Raw genomic sequence first — 21,899 nt, 5'->3', positions numbered from 1 at the left:
TACTGGTTTAAAAAGTGGTGAGGTGGGGGTCCTCCCTGGTGGTGCAGCGGTTGAGCGCTGGGTTGCAAAGCTGCCCACAGCCTCTGCAGTGCTGGTTCGGTCCCCGGCCACCAGGTGAGGGTCCCACATGGCACGCAGACCTCTCCTGCCGCCCGCTGCTCCCCTCAGCAGCGTACTTCGTCAGTCTGCCTGCTCTGCTCCCTGCTCTGACTCTGGTGAATCCTCTCACCCTCCCGCGCTTCTGACTGTACCCAGTGCTTGTATAAATAAATAAATCTTTAAAAAAAAAAAAAGTGGTGAGGGGAAGACAGTAAAATACTGTTGGGCAAACCCAGCTGGTAAGGTGGCGCTGCACAGCCAGGGGCCTGGGTTCCTTCTAGTTGCTTGTCATCCTTAATGTGCAGACTTGCTAGCCAGCATTCCAGGGTGACTGCCTGGGCCTCTGCTGTTACATCTTGTCCCTACAGAAGGAAGGAGGAGGAGAAGGGGAGCATGGGCTTCTTTCCTTTAAGGGCAGAACTAGGAAATGACGTAGTTGATTTTTGCTCTACTCACCCACGTGGTCATGTGACCTCCCCACGCTGCAAGTGAGTCCCGGCAGGGGCTAGTCTGAGTGGTCCGACAATGTGGTCTCTGTCGCTAGTGAAGAGAGGAAGATGGCTAGTAGGGGGTAGCTCTTGTGCCCTTGGGAGCCCCGTGTTACTTTTCTGATCGGCCATTTTGAGAATCCCTTGTAATTTGGCAGCTAGAAGCACTGTCCTTGACCTGGGAAGGTTGGGCCTTTGAGGGTCCAGGAAATGAGGCGGGGTGCCTACAGAGTGGCCGCCCCTCACAGTGTCCTTCTGGTCCTTCCTCCACAGTGAAGGCAGCAATCTCACCCCTGCCCACCACTTCCAGGACTTCAGGTTCAAGACCTACGCACCTGTCGCCTTCCGCTACTTCCGGGAACTCTTTGGCATCCGACCGGACGACTACCTGGTGAGTGCACTGGCTGTTGCTGGCCTCTCGTCAGTGCCTATTGAGCTGCAGGTGCTATACCACTGGTGTGCCGGGTCAGCTGCTCCAGGCCAGAGCTAGGCCAACCTTGGCCAGGTTCTTTGCTCACAGTGTGCGGCTGGGTGGGGAGGTGCCAGGTGCTTAGTGAGGGTCTTGCCGTGTTTGATCTACCGCCAGCTTCAGTCCTGAGGGCCACCCTCGGATCTCCTGGCTTTTGCCCACAAGAGCGTGTTTGCTGCATGTTGGGTAGACCTTGTGTTGCAGGAATCCTGTGCCCTGCAAGCCAGGCCCTTCAGAGAGAAGCTTCTTCTGCTCTGGCCAGGGGCATGTGTAACCCCCAGTTCTCAGCATCATTGGAATCTGGAGTCATGGTGGCCAAGACCCAGACAAAGACCTGGGCCTCTTGAGCCTAGCAGCCCTGTCACATGAATTGCCCCTTCTCCCCTCCAGCTCCACGGAGACAGTCCCTTTGGACACAGGTGTTTGTGCGCAGTTCCGTGGTTCTTAAGTGGAAACGACCCCTGGCTTTCCTGGGTGCTAGTTGGAAGCCTGTTACTTATAAGAGCAGGAAAAAAGGCCTCCATGTCCATTAGTGGGGCATGAACCAATTACTCTGGCAACAGAGTGAAGTCATGGAGATGCCTGGGGTCTTGCTTTGAATGTGATAAAAGCAAGTTCAGGCACCTCAGTGGTCTGGTGTGACCCCAAGGTGTTTGGATAGCTGGCCCTGCCTTGCTGACCTCCAGCTTTCATTTGTCTGCTCATCCTGGGGGAGGCGAGCTCTCCTTGGTCTCCCACAGGACCGGGCACCACTGGGTAGTGAGCATGAGGAAAAGCACGGGCAGGCGGGTCTGGTGGTGTTCTGCCCACGGTGCTGGCTCTTCCTGGGCCCTGAGCGCACTGATGTCAGTGCTGGGCATGGGAGATACCGGCAGCCTCTGTGATTTGATGGGTGTTCTCATTCCTGGAGGAGGGTGGGGGGCTAGCGTCGCATCGATTGTAGTCATGGAGGCTACTGCTCGGGCTGACACCTGGTGGAAGATTCTGGGGGTGGGGACAAGAGCCAGAAGTGGGTGTCTGTGTCCCAGGGGACCACTCAGGGTGGACGAGGGTTGGCAGTAGGGCCCATTTGGAGGTCAGCTGTGAAGGGAGTAAGCCCTAGGATGTACCAAGAAAATGGGGTGTCATGTGGAGGGGAGTGATGTCCTTTAGCCCTTGTGCCAGAACCCCCTGAATTGCAGGCGCAAAGCCAGCTCAGGCTCTCAGAGCCCAAGGGCACGCCAGCCTTGTCCCCTTCCCTGCTGGGGCCCATATCCTGCAGCCACTGAGCCAGGGGGTGCCCAGCCTGTCTATTCATCCTCCAGACATTAATTTTAATTTTCGTCTTAGCCATCGGCCTTAAGCCAGTCTCTTCACTTCTCCGTGTCTCAGTTTCCCTCTCTGTAAACAGTACAAATCCTCATGGAACCTATGGCGCAGGCTCGGACGTCACCCTGTCTTCATGGAGACCCACCTGAATGAGGCCCAGCAGGTGCCCAGCTCAGGACAGCAGGGCTTGAGATGGGCGGGCAAAGCTGTGTCCTGAGTCAGGGCATGTGCCTGTGGGGGTGCTACCTTGGATGCCAGTGGTGAAGGGGTGTGCCAGGGTGTTGTCTGCCCATGATCTGGCTCATGGGCAGAAATAAATGAGTACCACCACCTCGCCCTCACCCCCAGCTGAGTCCTGATTCCCCCCAAGCTACTCCCCAGGGCCGCCACTGTTTGGCACTTGGTTCCAGAACTTTCTCTGCTTATTTAAATGCCAGTGGAAGACGATTAGGCTGTTTGTGGGCTCCCTGTTCAAGGTGACCTAGGGGGACTGAGGACTTGCACAGGGGCCACTGCCTGCAGCCTGTGATGCCAGACCCTGGGAGATCCTTTCTCTGCCTGTGTGTCCTCCAACTCCCAGAGAGGTCACCGTGGTGGGGAGAGGACAGAGCTACCTAGTGTGGGCCTCTGTGTTTCATGGATATTTGTGGCTCCTGGCTGTGGGTGGAGCAGAGATGAGCAGATGGCCAGGCTGGTGATGGTGCATCTTAAACGCATCAGCTTCAGTCCTCCCTGAACTGCGCTCTCCCTGCAGCCAGAGTCTTATTGACTCTGCCCGCTGTCAGGGTGCTTTGGAATCCTGCCCTTCTGCTGCTGTCCCAGGAGCAGACCCCCGCACTGCTCACCTGGGGGCCCCAGTCGGCCTCCTGCCTATGCCCTGCAGTGCAGAGGGAGCCCGTAACACACAGATCACATCAGTCACCTCCTGTCTGAACCTCAGTGTGGAGTCTCCTTACCTTGAGCATGAAACCCAACCTTCTCAACTTGGCCCATGGACCCTCGGTGATATGACCCAGCTGCCTCCCCTGAGCACAGGGATCCACAAGCCACACGGCCATACATACTGCCCTCCAGCCACTCCCTCCTCCTTGTTCCTCTGACACACCGCACACTCCTGCCTCAGGGCCTTTGCACGCCATCATTTTCTTTTGTTCAGATGTCGGCCCCTCAAAGGGCGCAGCCTTCCCAGCCAACAGTCCACGTAACCACCTTCACTCACTACCCTTTGACCCTACCTGATATCTTCTTGTACCCTCTTCTGCTCTCTGACCCGTTATGTGTTGTCTTTTTTCTTTCTGGCTCCAACCAGCCTATGGCTCCAAGAGCCAGGAATTCAGCCTGTTTAGTTTATTACCATCTCCCCAGTACCTAGAATGGGGTGTGGGCCATCCAAGGGGCTCAGGAACCATGACCTGAAGACCTGACTCAGTTTCCCCACTGCTCCAGAGACAGTGGCTAAAGTGCTAGTGTGAGTTGTTCCGGGTCCCTAAGTGATGGGGTAGGGAGGGGGTGCTGTAAGTTTGCTGACATTTTTGTGCCACCTGATGTTCACTCAGTGCCTAAGGACACATTTCCCCGGAATGTGTCAAGACATGTGGCAGTGTGCATGGCACCAGGCAGCTCAGGGACGCTGAGCTGGGCCAAGTGGCCCACGCAGGCTCTGATGCTCCCTTGGGCCTATTCTGTGATCCTGGGCTTGCCCACTAGCTTTGGGCCTATGTGTGTATGTGGGGGGCGGTCATTGACACCCTGCCCCACTCACTTGCCTTCCACCTTCTTCAGTACTCACTGTGCAATGAGCCCCTGATCGAGCTGTCCAACCCCGGTGCCAGCGGTTCCCTCTTCTACGTCACCAGCGACGATGAGTTCATCATCAAGACCGTGATGCACAAGGAGGCTGAGTTCCTGCAGAAGCTGCTACCTGGCTACTACATGGTAGGGATCACAGGCTTTCTGGTTGGTTCTGAGGGGCTGGGCCAGTTTCTGGGCACCCTTAAACACCCTTCCAACCCATCTGCTTCCCCCCCAAGCTTTAAAACTCCTCTTCCCTCTGGCATGCGCAGCCCTTCTGCTCTGCTCCCCCTCTCCACACATGGTCCGAGATTGGCAGATGGGTCCCCAGAGTCCCTAGGCTCAACCACCACCAAGGGAGCCTTTGTGGGCAACTGGACCCTCACCCTTGGGTCCCCCCAGGTGGTTCACCCATATGTGGCAAGCAGGTACTACTGTCTGGGCCTGGTTGCCATCCCCTGGCAGGGTGAGGGGTGGGCATTGGCCCTGCTTGCTCCCCCAATCCCTGCTCCACAAACATCCCTGAGTCTGAGTCCCAGAAATTGTGGCTTTGTGGGCCAAGTGTCTCGGCAGTCAGTGACTCAGATGTAAGGGAGGAGGGGCTGGGCGCCAGCTGGCATCTCACACCGCCTCTCTTTCCACGTGTGACTCATGACCCCAGAGGGCACATCAGGACCCTGGGTGGGGCGTGTAGCAGGAGGCTCAGGTTTGTGGTCGGCCAGCTTGCAGGGGCCCTGAGCCATGACTAGGGCTCCTGGCGAGTGCTGATGGGTGTGGAGACAGGTTAACTCATCTCCCTTTTGGGGTATCCCTTATCTGTCACATCTGATGCTTGAAGATCGAAGAAAGGTGGGCAAAGTTTCTGTAAAGAGCCTGTCTCTACCTCTTAGCTCAGGAAAGCACTATAGAGAACGTGGCGGGCAGGCACGGCCTTGTGCCAATAAAACTTTAGTTATGGGTCCTGAAATGTGCATCTCATGTAGTTTCCTGTGTCACAGACACTGTTTTTCTTTGAGTTTTTTTAGCCTTTCAACAACGTAAAGCCATTTACAGCTCACAGTGGTATGAGAACTTGTGGCTGACTGCCAGCCCCTGCCCTGGTGGGGGCTGTGCCTTCTGTGTCCCCAAGGTTGGCCGGGAAGTAGGGAGCCTGGGTCTGACGTTTCAAAGCCTGGCTCAGACTTCTCGGGAGCGTCCCACGTGGGCACTTTGTGTAAAGGCCACCTCTTGCCGGGCCTGGTGCTTCCACGGGGAGGTGGAGAGGAAGAATAAAACTGGCTGGGGTGACCCATGTAAAGTCGGGGTGTTGTGGAGGACAGAGTGAGGGCCAAGCTGGGGGGGAGTGGTTAAGACAGGCTTTGTGAGGAGGTAGCCTCGGGTGGGATGCCTGAGGTGCAAGTGGGAAGCAGGCAGGTGTGCGGGTGGGGCCTAGCACAGGCTGAGAAGCTCTGGGGCAGGAGCCGTCTGCCAGTCCTGTCTCCCTGGCACCCTGCTAGCCGGCGGTCCTGAGCAAGGCCTGCGAGTAGAAGTAGCCCTGACAGATCCCCATTGACTTTCTTTCCTATACACCCTCCCCCCCAGAACCTCAACCAGAACCCGCGGACACTGCTGCCCAAGTTCTATGGGCTCTACTGTGTGCAGTCGGGGGGCAAGAACATTCGCGTGGTGGTGATGAACAACATCCTGCCCCGCGTGGTCAAGATGCACCTCAAGTTTGACCTCAAGGGCTCCACGTATAAGCGGCGGGCCAGCAAGAAGGAGAAGGAGAAGAGCATCCCCACCTACAAGGACCTGGACTTCATCCAGGACATGCCTGAGGGGCTGCTGCTGGATGCCGACACCTTCTCCGCGCTCGTCAAGACGCTGCAGCGGGACTGCCTGGTGAGGCGCGTCTGTGGAGGACCCCTCATGCTTGAGGGCCCTCACCTCCTGAGCCCCATGTCCCCATCTTTACAATAAGGACACACAGCCCCCAGCCACCCCCTCATGCTCAGTCTGCTCCGTGCCTTGGAGCCAAAGCCTCAGAAGCTGCCTGAGGTTTCCATGGCCCTGACCTTCGCTCCCTCAGACTCACGTGTGGTGCACGCTATGCCGCCCTCTTCCATAGTCAGGTGCTTTCTGGGCAAAAGCACCCCCTGTGAGGGCCCCTTCTGAACTCCTGCAATCTCAGTCTACCCCTCCCCCACTACTTGCCACCTGGCAGCTCAGGCCACTTAGCCATCTAGAGATGAGGAGATGGAGGCTTGATGAGCGGCCTCCCTGCCTGAGATACCCAGTCGTCCAGGGGCTGGGCATGGGTCCTCTGCCCTGAATCTCTAGCCTCCTTCAGCCCACTGTCTCCAGCTCCCAGACCCCTTTGCCAATGTCACATAAAGTCCCCTGGAATCTGCTAAGACAAGGCAGGGCCCTATGTCTTCCAGGTCCCAGGGATCAAGTGACCACACACCTTGGTCAGCCCCTCTATCAGGAAGAAGAAAACTGTCTTAGACTGAGAGGTGGCCTGGCCTCAGGGTTAGACACTGCATCCCAACATCCCCCCGATTCCCTTCCCAGCTCTGCCACCATTTTCCTCGGCTCCTCTGTCTCCTGGTCTTCGAAATGGTGATGGTGGACCTCCCACATGGCTGTGGGCACTGAGTGACACAGACCCGAGCATGCAGCTCGGGGCACACTGAGCTTGGGGGCAGGTATTTAGGGATGGGGGTAGGCTGTGTGCCTCTGACCACCCCCAACCCCCAGGTGCTGGAGAGCTTCAAGATCATGGACTACAGCCTGCTGCTGGGTGTGCACAACATGGACCAGCAGGAGCGGGAGCGGCAGGCCGAGGGCGCCCAGAGCACCTCAGATGAGAAGCGGCCCCTAGGCCAAAAGGCGCTATACTCCACAGCCATGGAGTCCATCCAGGGTGGTGCTGCACGCGGGGAGGCCATCGAGACAGATGACACGTAGGTGGTGCAGCCATGCTGGGCTGGCAGGGTTTTAGATCCATCCCTGCCACTCTGGGCTTCTCTGTCCAGCCCCCTCACTAGACAAGAAAACAAGCAGGGAAGAGCTGGCGAGGAAGCGAGTCCCAAGGCCTGTTCCTTGTGGGTGCGTCCGAGCAGCAGCACCTGTCTGCCTGCCAGGCCCTGTGGGAGTTAGAGGTGGGCGCCTGGGGATGGCCCATGTGTTGGCCGGGGTGAGCCAGTGCAGGGCCGAGACCCTCAACTGTCGGTGGTGAACAGATAGCTCCTTCCTTCCCGCCGGACCCCAGGATGGCTTCTAGAGCAAAATGGGAGCTGTTGACCAATGATGCAGGAGATGGCGGAAGGATGGGGTGAGGCATGATAGGAAACCTGGCCCCCTCAGCACCGGGGAGCACCAAGAAATCTGCTTTCCCAAGAAATAAAGCAGCTGCCCCCTCCAACCCTGTGGACACTCAAGGCTGGGTCACTCTGTTGGGGGCTATCAGCAGCATCGCTGGCTGTGGGGGAGTACCCATGGTCATGACGACCACCCATGTCCCTGGACATGGCCCATGTCCCAAGGGACAGACTTGCCCAGGGTGGGAACCACTTACTTAGACACTTGTCCCCTTGTCACCATGCCCAGACCGTGCCAGGACTGGCTGCTGGCTTCACTCCCATCACCCCACTGAGTACTCGTGGGGGCCCTGGAGTACTCGTGGCATCCCACCCCCTTTATTGTGCTGGGGAACAGAGGCTCAGCAGTGGGGGCACCCCTCCTGGTGCACATGCTGACTGGTGAGGGCGCCAAAGCCTGACCCTTGCCCAGCTGCCGCACTGGGCCCTGCTGCAGAGGATGGCGGCGAGGGGCGGGGCAAGTGCGGATCCCCACCCATGGGCTCCATCCTCATACCATCTTGGCATTTGTAGGGTCTGCCGGGCCCGGCAGGGATGGCAGGGTGTGCAGGTGAGCTTGGTGGCATGTGGCGTGCATTGACTGGACCCTGGGTCTTGAGTCGTGGTGGCTTCTGGACAGCTGCTGCCTCGTGTGACCTCACTAACCACGCTGGGCCTGGGCGAGTGAGGTGGCTAACTCGGACTGCACCTATAAGCCCTTGTGGACCTGCTGGGGTGTGCGTGCATATGTGTGCCCATGGGGGGACCCGGTGTGTGAGGTGCTGTGTGTGCACATTTGGTTCATGTGTGTGCGGGCATGTGTATGCATGCGTGTGCCTCTGTGTGCACGCATGTGTGTGGGTCCATGTGGTGGTCTGTGCTTGGGTCTTGTAGCAGGGATCCCTTCACAGCTTCCAGCCTCCAGCTCTGAATCTGAGCTCCAGGAGAGCAGTGGGAGCCCACACCAGGATGTGCTCCCAGGTGGAGGGGCTCCCCACCTTCCAAAGGCACCTTCAGACCTGCTGCATCCCTGCCTCCCCTGGGCCCTCGCCCAGGCCCCTGGTCTCAGGGTCAGGGCTCCCGGTGACGCCCAGCCCATGCCCTCGCAGACTAGACCGCCCCGGGCCCCCGCTCCCTCACCCTGGGCGGCACTTCCAGTCTCCACTCCTCTCTCCCCAGGATGGGAGGGATCCCCGCCGTGAACGGCCGAGGAGAACGCCTCCTGCTGCACATCGGCATCATCGACATCCTGCAGTCCTACAGGTGGGTGCTGCCCCCGGCTCCGGCCAGAAGCTGGCCCCTGCAAGATAGCAGTGGCTGTTAGGGCTTCTTTAGCCTGCTGGAAGGCTCCTCCTTGCCCCCCAGCCTGGTGTATCTATTCTCGGAATTTGTCCTAGGGGTGTAGTGGGCTGTAGGAGACGGTTCGAGGCTGTCACAAGGCAGTGAGGGGAGGTGGGGTGTCACCAGCGGCTCTTCTGTGCAGGCTTGTCTGTTGAGCACCTACTGTATACCAAGGGCTGGGCTAAACAGACAAGACAAAATGACACCATGAAGTGCTTGTCTCTGGGAAGTTCCTACAACCCACAGCACCAAATGGGCCAGTGCCACATGCTCTGTGGTCTTAAGAATGGACCAGAACAAGAAAGAGGAGCAGACACCCAAGCCCACCTGCAGCCGCTGCTTGAATGACCCTGTTGTCTGCGTGTTATTCCTTGTTTCCAGCAGTGAGCATGTGTCAGTTTCTACTGTATGAGAAATGTGTGTTCATGATGCATAAACCAGACATGGATGGGAAAAGAAAAAAACCAGGACTGCAGACTGGAGGGGGGCTGCATTCCTGCCTGTACCTACCCTGTCCAGAAAACCACGATATTCCCTGGTGTTGGGTGATTTTCCCTTTGTGTGTGTCATTTATAAACACAAATGTTGGCTTTTGTCCATGCTACATACAATACGGTCAGCTTTATCTCCACTTAGGAGCTGGCCTCATCTCTCGTAGGGCTCTCCCTCTGCTGGACTAGGCAATTTTTGATAGCAAGTCAGGGTTTCTACAGAGGCCCTTCCCCCGCCCACCCCCAGACTTGGAGGATGGGGAAGGCTGCCTGGAAGAGGAGGTGTTCTCCCGGCCACCTGTGTGTGGAGCCTAACTGGCAGCCCGTCAGTGTGCACAGTGTGCTTGCTCCACCTGAGAGGGGGGCGTGCCCTGGAGGCTCTGGCTTCTCTGTTCCGCTCAGAGGACTAAGCATCTCGGACTTTTACTTCCTCCGCGGAGCGGCAGTGGCAGGAGTATCAGCAGGTGGGAAGGAGGCTGAGGGAGGACAGAAAGGGGAAGAGGCTTCTGCAGATGCAGCAGGCAAGGCCTCTATTCTTCCAGACCAGGGCTTTTCAACCCACTTGGTGCCAGACGCGCCCCAGTTGTGACGAGGTCCCCAGTGAAGAATCCTTGGACCTGAAGGTCTGACACCTGGGTGTTTTTTTCCTCCCTGCAGGTTTATCAAGAAGCTGGAGCACACCTGGAAGGCTCTTGTCCATGACGGGGTGAGTGTCGTTCGTTTCATTCATCAGCCATGGGACCATCCCTCTGGACCAGGTTCAGGGCCTAAAGAGTGACACTGTCCAGTGGGCAGGAGCCATAGCTGGGCAGATGCAGGTGAAGGGGTGGGACCATGATGCATAGGCAGCTGTCGACTGTTGGACCCACAAGGAGCGGGTAGAGGAGGTCTTGTTGGAGGAAGGTGCCCCCAAGCTGGGCTGGCAGGATTCTTGTGGACAGTTAAATGACATTGTCAGGGACTAGCCAGGCAAGGAATGTTCTGGAAGCATGTGATGTGGATGGGGCCTGGGGTACCTGCCTTACTCAGGGGCAGCACCTTAGATTCCTGCTATCACGTGAGGACCTGACTTGGCTTCAGCAGAACTTCTTAGTGGTTTGAGAAAAACTTGAAACATGCTCATTTCCCCTGAACATACTGCCCGTGCATGCACGCAAGCAGCAGATTGTTTCTAAAGCTCACAGACTGGGCAACTTGACCGCTAGAGGCAAGTAGAGCCCACCTGCTGTCAGAACACCCCGGCCAGCCATGCTGACAGAAGGCGAAGGCCCCTGGCAGAGGCTTCTCCTCCCAGGGCCTTCACACCAGTTCTTACTAAAGGCCTGCAGTCTGTACCACCCAGATTCTGCCCACCCGCAGCCCAGGGGCCAGCTTCAGAATGTACGCAGAGAAGGTACAAGTGTGGGCTGGTTAGCAGGAGGCCCTTTTGTGGTGTGTGCTGCACCTTCCCCTGCACCTTCCCCTGCAACCCTGAGGTGGCCTCATCGTTTACTGCTGTGCTGGTCCGCGGCAGGTGTGATAAACCTAAACTCCTGATAAGGCCAGCTGTGACCCCCCCCCCAAGCATAGGATTTGGGTCAGCTCCCAAATGGGGGTGGGCCGAAGGGGGTGTCAGGGAGGGAGACCCCAATATTGATCAAAGTAACAATCCAGGTGTGAGCCACCTGGAGCAGCCAGGGGTAGGAGCAGTCAGGGTAAGAGGATGGCATAGTGTCATCAGTCTCCTGGTGTCACCACCTGTCCCAGGGCATTGCCCTCCTCTCCTAGACTAGGAATCTGCCCCACAGCCCTTGGGGCACAGGATCTGAGATGGCCCCTCCCCTCTAGGGGCACATGGTCACACAGCCACGCCTCTGAGGAGAGGAGGATGGAAGTGTCCCTTTCATTTGGGTGCTGTGAGACCCATGGATATCACCACACTATAGCAGGGGGGCTCATCCCGGGATGCAGGTGCTCTGTCTTTGGATGGATATAAATAAGTGCCAATAAAACTTTATTTACAAGCACGTAGATGTCCAGTGTATTTTGCCAAACCCTGCTTCAGAGAATCCCTTTGGTTTCTTTGATACTTGTTTTGTTGAGTAGCTACTTTATTCATCTAGTTGAAAAGTTAAAAATAGAGATGAGTTATAATGAAAAAAATCTGCTTTCCACCCCACCTCCCTGCCTTCGCTTCCTGATACTGGACTCCCCTTCCAGAAGCCTTTGGGCTATTAGCCCATCTGCCCCTTACACAGAGGGTGGCACCAGCCCCCCCATATGATCTGTCATGGGGGACTGTGGGGTGCAGGAGCTCCTGGTGGTTCATGCCTCTTTTCACCTCGGTTACTCCATTTCTCTTCCCAGGACACTGTCTCTGTCCATCGGCCCAGCTTCTATGCTGAGCGCTTCTTTAAGTTCATGAGCAACACGGTCTTTCGGAAGAACTCCTGTGAGTTGCCCAGGCCCTGTGGGTGGGAGCGATTCTTGGAGAGAGCAGGGCAGCGTGTCCTCTTAGTTAGTTCTGAGCCTTCATCAGGGACTTGGCCCAGACAGTGGGGTGGTCAGGGACTGCCATGGGAGCGTAGGATGGCCTGATGCCCACAGTTCCAGTTTGAGTCCTGGTTCTGCCTCATCATGGCTGTGTGACTTCAAGCAAGTGATCCCCCCTTCTCTGTGCCTCCGTTTTCTCATTTGAACAGAGCTGTGAGGGCCAGATGTATTTACCCACCAGGCAGGTGGGCCTGACCCAGTGCCACTGCTCTCTGTGAGGCAGCCTGCCCCCTGCCAAAGAAATGTGGCCTTGGTGGGACCCCGAGGTGTGAGTTAGCAGCCCTACTTGGTCATCAGGGAGGCTGCAGGGCATCAGCAGGAAGGAGGGAGACCTGTGTTCATAGCCTACTCTGCCACTGCCCCCCATCTCCAAGACTGCGCTCAGGTGCCACGTCCACTGAGCCTTGCAGCTCCCAGACTCCAGGGTAGACCCTGGCCCAGCTCATGTGCTTGCCCCTTGTCTGTTGTCCACCCAACCACGCCAACAGGAGGGGGTCTCACCAGCCGTGGCCGCCATGGCCCCAGTATCCAGCCCAGGGCCTGGCACACAGTAGATGCTCAGTAAGTGTCCGGACACAGGGCATACCCGCCTCTTCAGCCCTCATGTGCCACAGGTCCAGCCAGGAACTGGTGGTTAGCCTTGATGTCACACCCGTGGTCGCCTCTGGCAACTGGATGATGCACAAGGCATGTAGAGGGCGGTGATGCCCAGTGCATTACGAGGCCTGCTCATGCCCTTGACCCTGTTGTTGGAAATGAGGGCACCAGGACACAGCAGAGGCTGAGCCTCATCCCCTATGCCTCACGGCCCAGATCAAGCTCAGGCCTTAAGCGCTCAGGTCCATACTCCCCAGGGCCAGTTTCCTTGTCTGAAAGTAAGGGGTGCCGGAGAGCAGGGGGGCTGTGCACATAAGGAAACAAGGCCCAGAACACTCAATTAGACATAGGTGAAGGCTGACTCCACTACTGGTTTTAGGGGCCTGGTCCCTGGGGAACTCATCCCATCTCTCCAGGGCAGGCAGCATGGCTACCGGCTCCCAGCGCTTCCCACGGCAGCTCCAGTGGAAAGCAGGGTTTTGGCCTTAGAGAGCTGCTGCTTGAATAGGCTGGGGGCAGGGCGGGAAGGGCTGGGTGCTGGCTGAGCCGTTGGGGCCCTGCCTCATGTTTCTGCCCCAAGTAGCGACTGCCCTCCCTATGCAGCCCTGAAGTCATCACCGTCCAAGAAGGGCCGCAGTGCCTTGCTGGCTGTCAAGCCCCTGGGGCCCACAGCTGCCTTCTCAGCCAGCCAGATCCCCAGTGAGCGGGAGGATGCCCAGTATGACCTGCGGGGGGCCCGCAGTTACCCCACCCTGGAGGATGAAGGTGACTGGGTGTGGCAGGCAGGGTGGGGGGAAGGTGCATTTGTGATAGATTAGGGGGCTGCTGAAAAGAGGGGCAGAGAGCAAGTACAGAAATGGAACACTGGCGCCCTAGTGGGTGGGTCACTTTCCCCCCTCTACCCAGGAAAGCCTCAGGGCAGAGCATAGAAGGGCCCCACCTGGGAAGAGAGTCTTTCTGCCACCTCTAGAGACCTGGAGGGATGAAGCTATCAGTGGGGTCAAGCCTGAGCCCAGTGTGGGTCAAAGATCTCAGGGGGATGGGAAGGAGGCTGGGGAATAGCATTAATAGGGAGGTTGGGGTGCACAGAGCCCGGCGGGACCACTGCCCGCTGTGTTGGAGGGCACCTTGTGGTTGGAGTAGTGCGATAGGATGAGGGCAGGGAGGGTGTGGGGAGGGGAGCAGGTCAGGCAGGATCCTGAAGGTTGGGCTTACTGGGAAGCAGTGGTAGGCTACTCGAAGCCCTCGAAATCCAAATCCGAGTGTGTTTGCTCATGTAAAGTTGTGAGAGAGGGGAGCGTTGGCTGTGGGCGGTGCTGAGTGAGCCAAGCACAGACGCCCACCACCCCCTCCCCACCCTTCTGCCCACAGGCCGACCTGACCTCCTACCCTGCACACCACCCTCTTTTGAGGAGGCCACCACTGCCTCCATTGCCACCACCCTGTCCTCCACCTCCCTCTCCATCCCTGAGCGATCTCCCTCCGAGACGTCGGAGCAGCCAAGGTACAGGTGAGCGATTCCGTCTCTCACCATCCCGGGTGCCGGAGCTTGGGTCATGGGCGAGGGGGTGCGCAGCGGGGCAGACACCTTCACCTATTCGTGGTCTCCGCAGGCGGCGCACACAGTCCTCCGGACAGGATGGCCGGTGAGATGAGCTCCCCCCACCCCAATCCCTAGCTGGAGTCCCTTTGACCTCTTCCATATCACGGATCTCAGGCTGTAGTGCCGGCACCAGAATCAGAGACTCCCGAGTAGCTCATGTTCCTCTTTCCCCTCCTCGAAAGATCCCCTTCCCCAGCCTGCCTGTTGCCGGCCTCCCTCCCTCCCACCTCTCCTTACTAGTTTTTTCTGTTCTGAGAGATGCAAATGCCTCCCCTGCTCTCACCCATTCCTCTCCCTGGGCGCATCCCTGGAAATAGGTTTGTCTTCCAGAGACGTTTCTACATGCATGAGCACACGTGCACGGGGCTGCCCCTTGCTCTGACATGAGAGGGCACCTTGAGCGCTATGACAGGGCTGGACCAGCTCAGGGCTCTGGTTGATGGTGCCCACGGGTCACACCTTAGGGAAGTTCCCAGCTTCCTGCCAGGAACTTTCAGGGAGGGAAGATGGGGCTGAGCGCAGAGCTCAGCAGCTGCTCCTGGAGGCCAGGGGGGCAAGCAGGGAGACAGGCTTCCTGTTGCCTCAGGGCCCAGGAGGAGACGCACGCGGAAGAGGACCTGCAGCAGATCACAGTGCAGGTGGAGCCCACGTGCAGCGTAGAGATCGTGGTCCCCAAGGAGGAGGACTCGGGGTGAGTGCTGGGTCCCACCGTCCACTGCCCAACAGCACAGGACCCGGCTTTGTTCCCACTGGCCAGGTGTGGCCACGTGGCCAGCTGACAGCAAGACAGCCTGGGAAGTATAAGCTGCCTTCCAGGGAGCTCAGAGTGGAGAAAAGGGGGTGGGAGATGCTGGGGGACAGCAGTGGTCCCCGCGCACAGAGAAGGTGCCCAAAGGGTGAGGGGCAGGGCCCGGCCCATGCCTCCAGGCCCTCAGATTTGCTCCCAGAACTACAGGTAACACATTTGTCTTGGGGCTCCTGGTCACCACCTCTGTGATCATGTCTTTCTCCCTCCTCACCTGCTCCTTCCCCGGGCCCCTAGCCTGGCCTGGGCTCGCCTGCACTCGGGGTCACAGCTGAGCAGCATCTCAGAGATCTCGTCACTGCCTCCCATCGTGTTGTTTACATTTCATGAGATGGTCAGAAATTTCTCTCTGGCTCCGGATTTATTTTCCTGTTTGTTGCTCTCTCCAGCGTAGCCTCCCTTCCCTTTCTCTCTCAGCAGGAAGCGCTTCCGTGGGCGCCTCCCTGTGAGTGGTCCCTTTGGGGGTGCTGTGGCTTTGGGCACAAAGCGGTTTTTTCCTGCCGGCTTGTGTGTGGACTTACTGGTTTTCCTTCTAGCTTCTTGGCTGCAAGACTGTGGCTTTCGACCACCCAGGGGTGGGTTTGTCCCCCAGAGGACATCTGGGAACATCTGTGGTCATCATGATCAGGGGTGCTGCTGACATCTAGTGGGCAGGGCCACTGTTCAACACCGACCAGCAAGTGCCCAGTTTTGTGCCACCCCCACGCCCCCCCACCCCCCAGCCCCCACCCCCGAGATCAGCCAGGCCCCAGTGTCAGCAGTTCCAAGGGAGTGAGACCCGGATGAAGGGTTTTTAGGTGTCTCTCACTTCGAAGTATTTACTTTTTGTTTATCTCTTTAGTACTTATTTCCAATGATTAGGTTTTATGTCGCCTAAACATTTTTTTTTAAACAGTTAGAGGTCTTTGTGGTCAAATACAAAATCAGCTGTTTTAATGTTTATGGCTCTCTGGAAGAAATGTTTATTCTCTGTAGGGGAGGGATTGTTCTCTCTGTGCCTGTCTTGTGCAATATATTGATTATCATTCTGTCCCTTGGTGTCTCATTTCCTGTCTGGTTAGTTTAATAATTGTCATTTTTCCTTTTCTCATCATTTTTGCTTTCTATACTTTTAGAACTTCAGTTCTATTTCAGGCGACCTCATTCAGCACTCACAGCACGCATTTCCGGTTACACTTGGCCGTTAAGACTTTGTGCACACGGGTGATGCACGCACACATACCCTTGCCCCTGCACACACACCATCAGCCTGCTTGCCATTAACAGGAGCCTGGCAATATGAAATTTCCTTCTTTCTTTGCCCAAAAAAGCAACATGCCCAAATCTCACTGGAATACAAGTTCTCCATATAGGCACTGCCCTCCTGAGAGCTTGTCCCTTAGCCATGAGATGGAAATTGCAGGATCCCAAAGCCTTAGATACAGTCCTCACTTCCCTCTGCACCTCAGTTTCTCTGTCTGTAACATGGGACAGTGGCAGCAGGAGGTTCAGTGGACTAATTCACAGAAGGTTCTGGACCAGGCTTGGCATACAGCACATGCTCTAATCTACAGGGTAGGTGCCCTGTGCCCCTACTTTACAGATGAGGAAACTGAGACTCAAAGACAGACCATGACCTCCAGGGTTACACAGCAAGTGAGTGGTAAGATGAGGATCTGGTCAATGGTGCATATGCCTGAGCTGGGCTGGCAGGACAGGCTGGCCTGCTGTTGGCGGACAGGTCATTCCCTGGTCTGCAGTGGTGTTGGAAAGGAGGTTTTATGTTGGGTGTCAATTAACCTCATTCCAGTCAGCCTCAAACTGTATATTTGGTTAGGCCGATAGGCTGCACTGTCGAGCCCAGGTGTGTAGTGGGCTGTCCCATCAAGGATTGTCGTCACACTCCATGACATACAACCACAAGTCACCTGGCTGTGCATCTCTTAGAACCTTCCCCTTGTTGAGCAATACGTGATGGTGCTCGTCTCCTAGACTCAATGACGTCACACTGAATACGGTGGATCCCCAGGGAGGAGTAACAGGCAGGGATTCGATTGTAGACTGGGAAAGGCAGGTGCTGCCCAGAACTCGACCCCAGGACACCCATGTCCCCTGTGTCCCTAGGGTGGAGGCTTCCCCAGCTTGTGCCTCTGCCACCGTCGCTGCCTCTGAAGCAGAAACTGCCAGCCAGGCCTCAGAACCCGCCAGTCAGGCCTCAGACGAAGAGGATGCGCCTACCACCGACATCTACTTTGTAAGTCACCCCCACGGCTGCTTCCTGTTCCCAGGCCTTTGACCAGACACACGGGCACATGCCTGTTTGCGCATGTACATACCTGCTCACACATTTGCACACAATTATGTGTGCTACATGCACATGCCTTTTCATGCAGTCACATGGACACACCACACGTGCTCGCCCATCAACACGCACCCACATACTCTTCCACACCCAACAGCATGTTCACAGGGGCCCCCCCCTTGCTCCAACACTTGTGCACATTCACCCACACTCACTCACATGGTGTGGGAGCACTTTTTGAACCATCCAAGCCTGACCATTCTGAAGCCCCAGAACTGCCCTGGTCCCTTCTCCCCAGGCCTCGTGCTCACTGTCTGAACCCAGCCATGCCACCCTGCTGCCCTATGAAACGTCCAGAGTCCTCTGGCTCTGAGGCCTGCCAGCCCCGCTGGGTGCTGGGGCAACCCAGGGCAGGGTAGTGGCTGGTGTAGCAGGGGTCTTCTCCCGCTGGGTGGTGCGTGCAGCTGGTGGGCTCGGAGCTGAGGGGCTGTGGTAAACGGCTGGTGGGTGCCATGCTGCTCTTAAATGCGGCTGGGTCCTGTGGAGCAAGAAGGATCCCTGCCGAGGACCCAGGACTCCTCTTCCAAAGGGTGGGGGGGTGTTGCGTCTCTCTCCCTCGCATCTCTGGCAAGCTGACAGGTTAGATGAGCCGGGTGGCCAGCGAGTCTGCCAAGTCTAGTTCATGCCCCCAACACAGTCCTAGGGCTGCCTCCCCTGGCCACCCTGCTCAGGGGTCAGATGGCCTCTGTTGTAGTGGAGAACTCAGCTGTCCTTCCCTGACCATCTGCTCCTCCCCGGGGCTCCCAGGGAAGGGTGGCCTGGGGGCCCGCCTCCTGCCTGTGGCCCAGACACTGGGTGAGTTGGCCGTCCTGCTACCATCTTGGCTTTTGGACTAATACTCCCTGCTCCCTGTCTTTGAGCTGGCACACCAGGTCTCAGGGACCCTGCCTGGACTTGGAGGATGGGTGCCAGTGTGCACACCTCCCTGCGTCATCTCCCAGACCTGGGGTCTTGTGTCCCATTCTCTGAACCGGTGTGTGAGCGACCCAGTAGACCGAATCCTGTTTTGTGCGTCTGCCCCGACACCTGAATGGGTGGCTGTGCCCCTTGGGCAGCAGAGAAGATAGTAGGCCACAGTGGGACCCTGCCATACCCCTTCCTGCTTGGCCACCTGCTCGCCTGCCCCACCCAGCGCCTCCCTGCCTCCCCGCCGGATTCCTGTCGCCTCATCCTGTCCTCTGTTTGCTTCCTCCTCCCGCCCGGTCCGCCCAGTTCTCGGATGGGAGGTACTGGATTTACTCTCCCCGGCATCGCCGACTGCGGGCCGTCACGCTGAGCTCCTCAGGGACTGTAAGTGACTGCAGCAGGCCCCCAGGGAGCCCAGACCCCACCCTGCTGCCCTGGGCAGCAGGGAGCCACAGGGCCTGGCCATCCCTCTTCCTCTGAGAAGGGACTTGGGGAAAACACTTACCCCAGGCAGGCACTGGCCTTGTGCCTCCCGAGGTGACATTACTTCATCCCCTCTGCAGTGGGTGTCGCTGGAGTGGCTGGGGCTCAGGAGGCACCATTGACTGTGGTAGCAACTCCGCATCTGACCCCCCACCCAGGCCACCCCAGCCTCCTGAGTCAGGAGCATGTTGGACAGATGCTTCTCCCCACTGAGACCTCGCTGCTGGAGGCTCTCCAGGGTGCGTAGGCGGCCAGCGGGGTCTTAACTGCAGGGGACAGGCTGGTCTATCTGTACCCCTCTCACTGGCGGGGAAAACTGAAATCTCAGCTGCCCGGGGAGCCCACAAGAGCACGTTAGATTTTGTCTAGACAAAATCTGAGTCCCGAACTCCAAGGCAGCCCATGTGTCTAGCGCCCGGTCGTCATGTGGACACTGTGCAGCGTTTGCATGGTCAGTGCCTGTTACTGTCATGACGATAAACAAGGGCCTGGGGAGGCCAAGTCACCTGCCCAGAGGCACATAGCGCATGAAGGGGCAGAACGGAGTGGATATCTGAAGTAAGGGTTCTGTTCTCAAGAATGAAGCTCCTCAGAGCTGTGCACCCCCGCCTGCCAGCAGGCCCCTTGGAGCAGCAGCAGGTGCCCGGGCTGCCGCATGGCCCGAGGATAGAGACCACACCTGGCTCCTGCCGTACTGTGCCCTCCAGGGGCAGGGACGCTTCTCCCCAGAGATGATGGGGGCTGGGGCCATGCGGCAGCCCCCAAGAGCCTCCGGGCCTGGAGCTGTTTGCAGAGCTGCCTAGAGACCCCATGGTCTGACTTTGAGAAGCATCTGGGTACCAAGAGGCAGAAAAGGAAAGGGTGATCGTGTAGAGGGCACAGCAGAAGTAGAGCCTGGAGGCCAGATTGGAGGAGCAGTTGGCCTGACCTCGGTGGGGACCAGCACTCTCTCGGGTCTCCCTGCCCTCTGGCCACCAATTCTCCCTTCCCCAGACTTGGTTCCTTGACTGCTTCAGTGAGGACACTCTTCCCATTATCTGGGTTGCTGAATCCTGGCACTTCTGGCTCCCAGGCAGGCCAGGCCCCACCCTCCTGGGTCCCAGGGGCTAGAGTGAGAAGTGAGCTGCCCCAGGGCCAGGGCTGTGGCTGCAGTTGTGATGTCAGAGGGAGCAGCAGGGGCTGTGCTAGGCCCTGCTGCTGCCCTACAGTGGTTTGTGCCAGCCCAGCCGAGGCGGGTATAGCCACATGGGATGAATGACCTGCCTGTGGGGCCCAGAGGCCCAGGTGGCTCACACAAGGGTGGGTTTTGCCCCGCGCTGCAGAAAGAATAGGATCCAGCAGGCAGAGGAGGGGGCTTCCTGGGCCTAAGGCCTAGGTGTGTAGCCCTGGGTTAGAGAGCCAGCAGGCGGATCCCTAGAGGGAGGCGGAACAGGGCATGCCTCAGGCCAGGACCTCAGTGTCAGAAGTGGAAGGAGTGGGGTGGATCTGGGGGTGCCGTGGGTTGTGGTGTGGTGAGTTTAGGGGCCGTGGGACACCAGGGTGGCTATGGCTCTGGTGCATGCATCCTCAGGCCCAGCATGCTGAGCCGAACCCTTAGAGTGTCGAAGAGCAAAGGGAGCCCCTGGGGAGAAAAGGAGCCCACTAGGTGAGGGCAGTCATGGAGTCTTGAGGGAGTCACCGGGACCAGGGCTGGGGCAGAGTCCATGAGGCAGGGCAGACCCTGGGTGGGTGAGTGTCAGTGCTGCAGCCACTGAACCTCACTCGGACCGGGTGGGAGTGGGAGACCAGCAACCTGCCTTGTCCAGGCCCCTTCTTGGTCAGTCCCCAGACCTCAGTTTGAGCCCTTACTGCATCTACTCCCCAGGAAGGTGTCCCCTGGAGGGGGGCTGGCAGGTCTCCACTGTGACTCATGCCTCAGTTTCCCATGAGGAAATCCGTGCATTCCATCCTGAAAGACTTGTGGGTGATTGGAAAATTGGCTCCACCCCAAGATGTCCACTACCCACGAACCCCAAGTTGAGGTCCTGCTCCAGTCTGGAGTCCAGGACCTGAGCTGGGGTTCTACCAGGGTAGGACAAAGGTTGGGGTGCTTTGGGAGGGCAGGTGGGGAGCACTGGGACGGGAGAGAAAGGGAGCGGGAGCAGCAGGATAGCAGAGCACCAGGCCCGCCGCCCGTCTTCCTGTGCTGTGCCAGCCCTGCCTTCACGCCACTAACCGCTTCCTACCACCCACCCTGCCGTACCTACTGGCCACTCAGCTGGAGGCCAGGCCCCCGGAGCCCCTACCTCAACCCCAGGACTGCCCGGGTTGGGGGCAGGTTTCCGGTCAGGGAAAGGGCAGCTGGGGCTGAGTCACCCACTCGTCGTCCCGCGTTGGGGTCTGCCTCTTTTATTTCTGTTTCTTCCTCTCCCTCTGCCTCTCTGTCACGCCTCTGCACCCTGCTCTTCTGCGCCCTTCCTGCACGTGCCGCCCGCCCTCCAGCCCACCGATGAGAGGAGCTGGGTGTACTCCCCACTCCACTATAGCGTGCAGGCCCACCCAGCCTCCGACGGCGAGAGCGACACAGTAAGTGCGCCAGCCCAACCCCCTTGGACCCGGCCCCAGGGCCTCAGCCCTGGAGGGTCCACAGAGGGCCCAGAGTGAGGTCCCCACACATCCAGGGACAAGATGGGAAAACTGAGGCCTGGGTTGGGAGGGGCTCCGGCCAAGTGGCAGCCGGCGGGGTGAGTATCTCAGGGCTGGTGTCCAGTCCTTAGCACACATGGGGTCTCTGGCTCGAGGTGTCGGCCCAGCCGCGGGAGGCCACTGTCCCTTCACCCTCTTTCTTGCCTTCTGCAGTAATTTCTATGCAGTCTCACCAACTTGAAGCCAAGGGCCTGCTGCTGCCCTGGCTGCTTCCCGGGGGCATTGCCCGCCGACTGGGCAGAGCTCAGAGACACCTACCCTACTACCTGTGGACCTTGCCGCCCACGCCTCCCCTCTATGACGGACACTGATGCTCAGGCCACAGAGCCATCGGGGCACAGCCCCAGCTCCCTGTCAACTACCTACGCCTGCGATACTGTGAGCCCTCCCAAGTTCCCAATCACGTATTTATTTTCGGTCCCTACTCTTTGCACAGGGATGGTAGCACGTGTGCTTTTTTAGAAAAAAGAAAAAGGAAAAAAAAAGAACATAATGGAAAAAGAAGAGACTCCATTCCACTGCACTTTTTGGTTCTTTGCTGTGCTTGCATGTGTATTGCTGGGGGAACAAGGCTTTCCCGTCAGCTAACGGCCCAGTCATCTCAGCTGAAACCGCGCTC

The 21,899-nt window shown here is 58.0% G+C and overlaps 1 protein-coding gene across 4 annotated transcripts in view; it reads left to right on the top strand.

The window, feature by feature from the left end:
* Positions 1-21,395, top strand: part of PIP5K1C (phosphatidylinositol-4-phosphate 5-kinase type 1 gamma) — a gene marked incomplete at its 5' end in the record, with an annotated part of 49,460 nt that extends 28,065 nt beyond the window's left edge. For 2 of the 4 annotated variants that reach the window (XM_084249654.1, XM_084249653.1), the window contains 14 exons: positions 861-978; positions 4,147-4,299; positions 5,737-6,036; positions 6,895-7,100; positions 8,676-8,759; positions 9,986-10,034; positions 11,675-11,759; positions 13,061-13,222; positions 13,829-13,967; positions 14,071-14,103; positions 14,647-14,751; positions 16,969-17,098; positions 18,419-18,496; positions 21,077-21,395. In XM_084249654.1, the coding sequence (XP_084105780.1) occupies positions 861-978; positions 4,147-4,299; positions 5,737-6,036; positions 6,895-7,100; positions 8,676-8,759; positions 9,986-10,034; positions 11,675-11,759; positions 13,061-13,222; positions 13,829-13,967; positions 14,071-14,103; positions 14,647-14,751; positions 16,969-17,098; positions 18,419-18,496; positions 21,077-21,238 (1,804 nt within the window). In that variant the 3' untranslated portion in view covers positions 21,239-21,395. The remainder of the gene's footprint in view (positions 1-860; positions 979-4,146; positions 4,300-5,736; positions 6,037-6,894; positions 7,101-8,675; positions 8,760-9,985; positions 10,035-11,674; positions 11,760-13,060; positions 13,223-13,828; positions 13,968-14,070; positions 14,104-14,646; positions 14,752-16,968; positions 17,099-18,418; positions 18,497-21,076) is intronic. The other 2 variants (XM_084249656.1, XM_084249655.1) reach the window with 1 other exon arrangement.
* Between the last annotated feature and the right edge of the window lie 504 nt (positions 21,396-21,899).

This window comes from Talpa europaea, assembly GCF_964194135.1.
Source record: "Talpa europaea genome assembly, chromosome: 12".
NCBI classification, from domain to species: domain Eukaryota; kingdom Metazoa; phylum Chordata; class Mammalia; order Eulipotyphla; family Talpidae; genus Talpa; species Talpa europaea.
The sequence above is the reverse complement of the archived record's forward strand: the minus strand, read 5'-3'. Positions and strand labels throughout refer to the sequence as shown.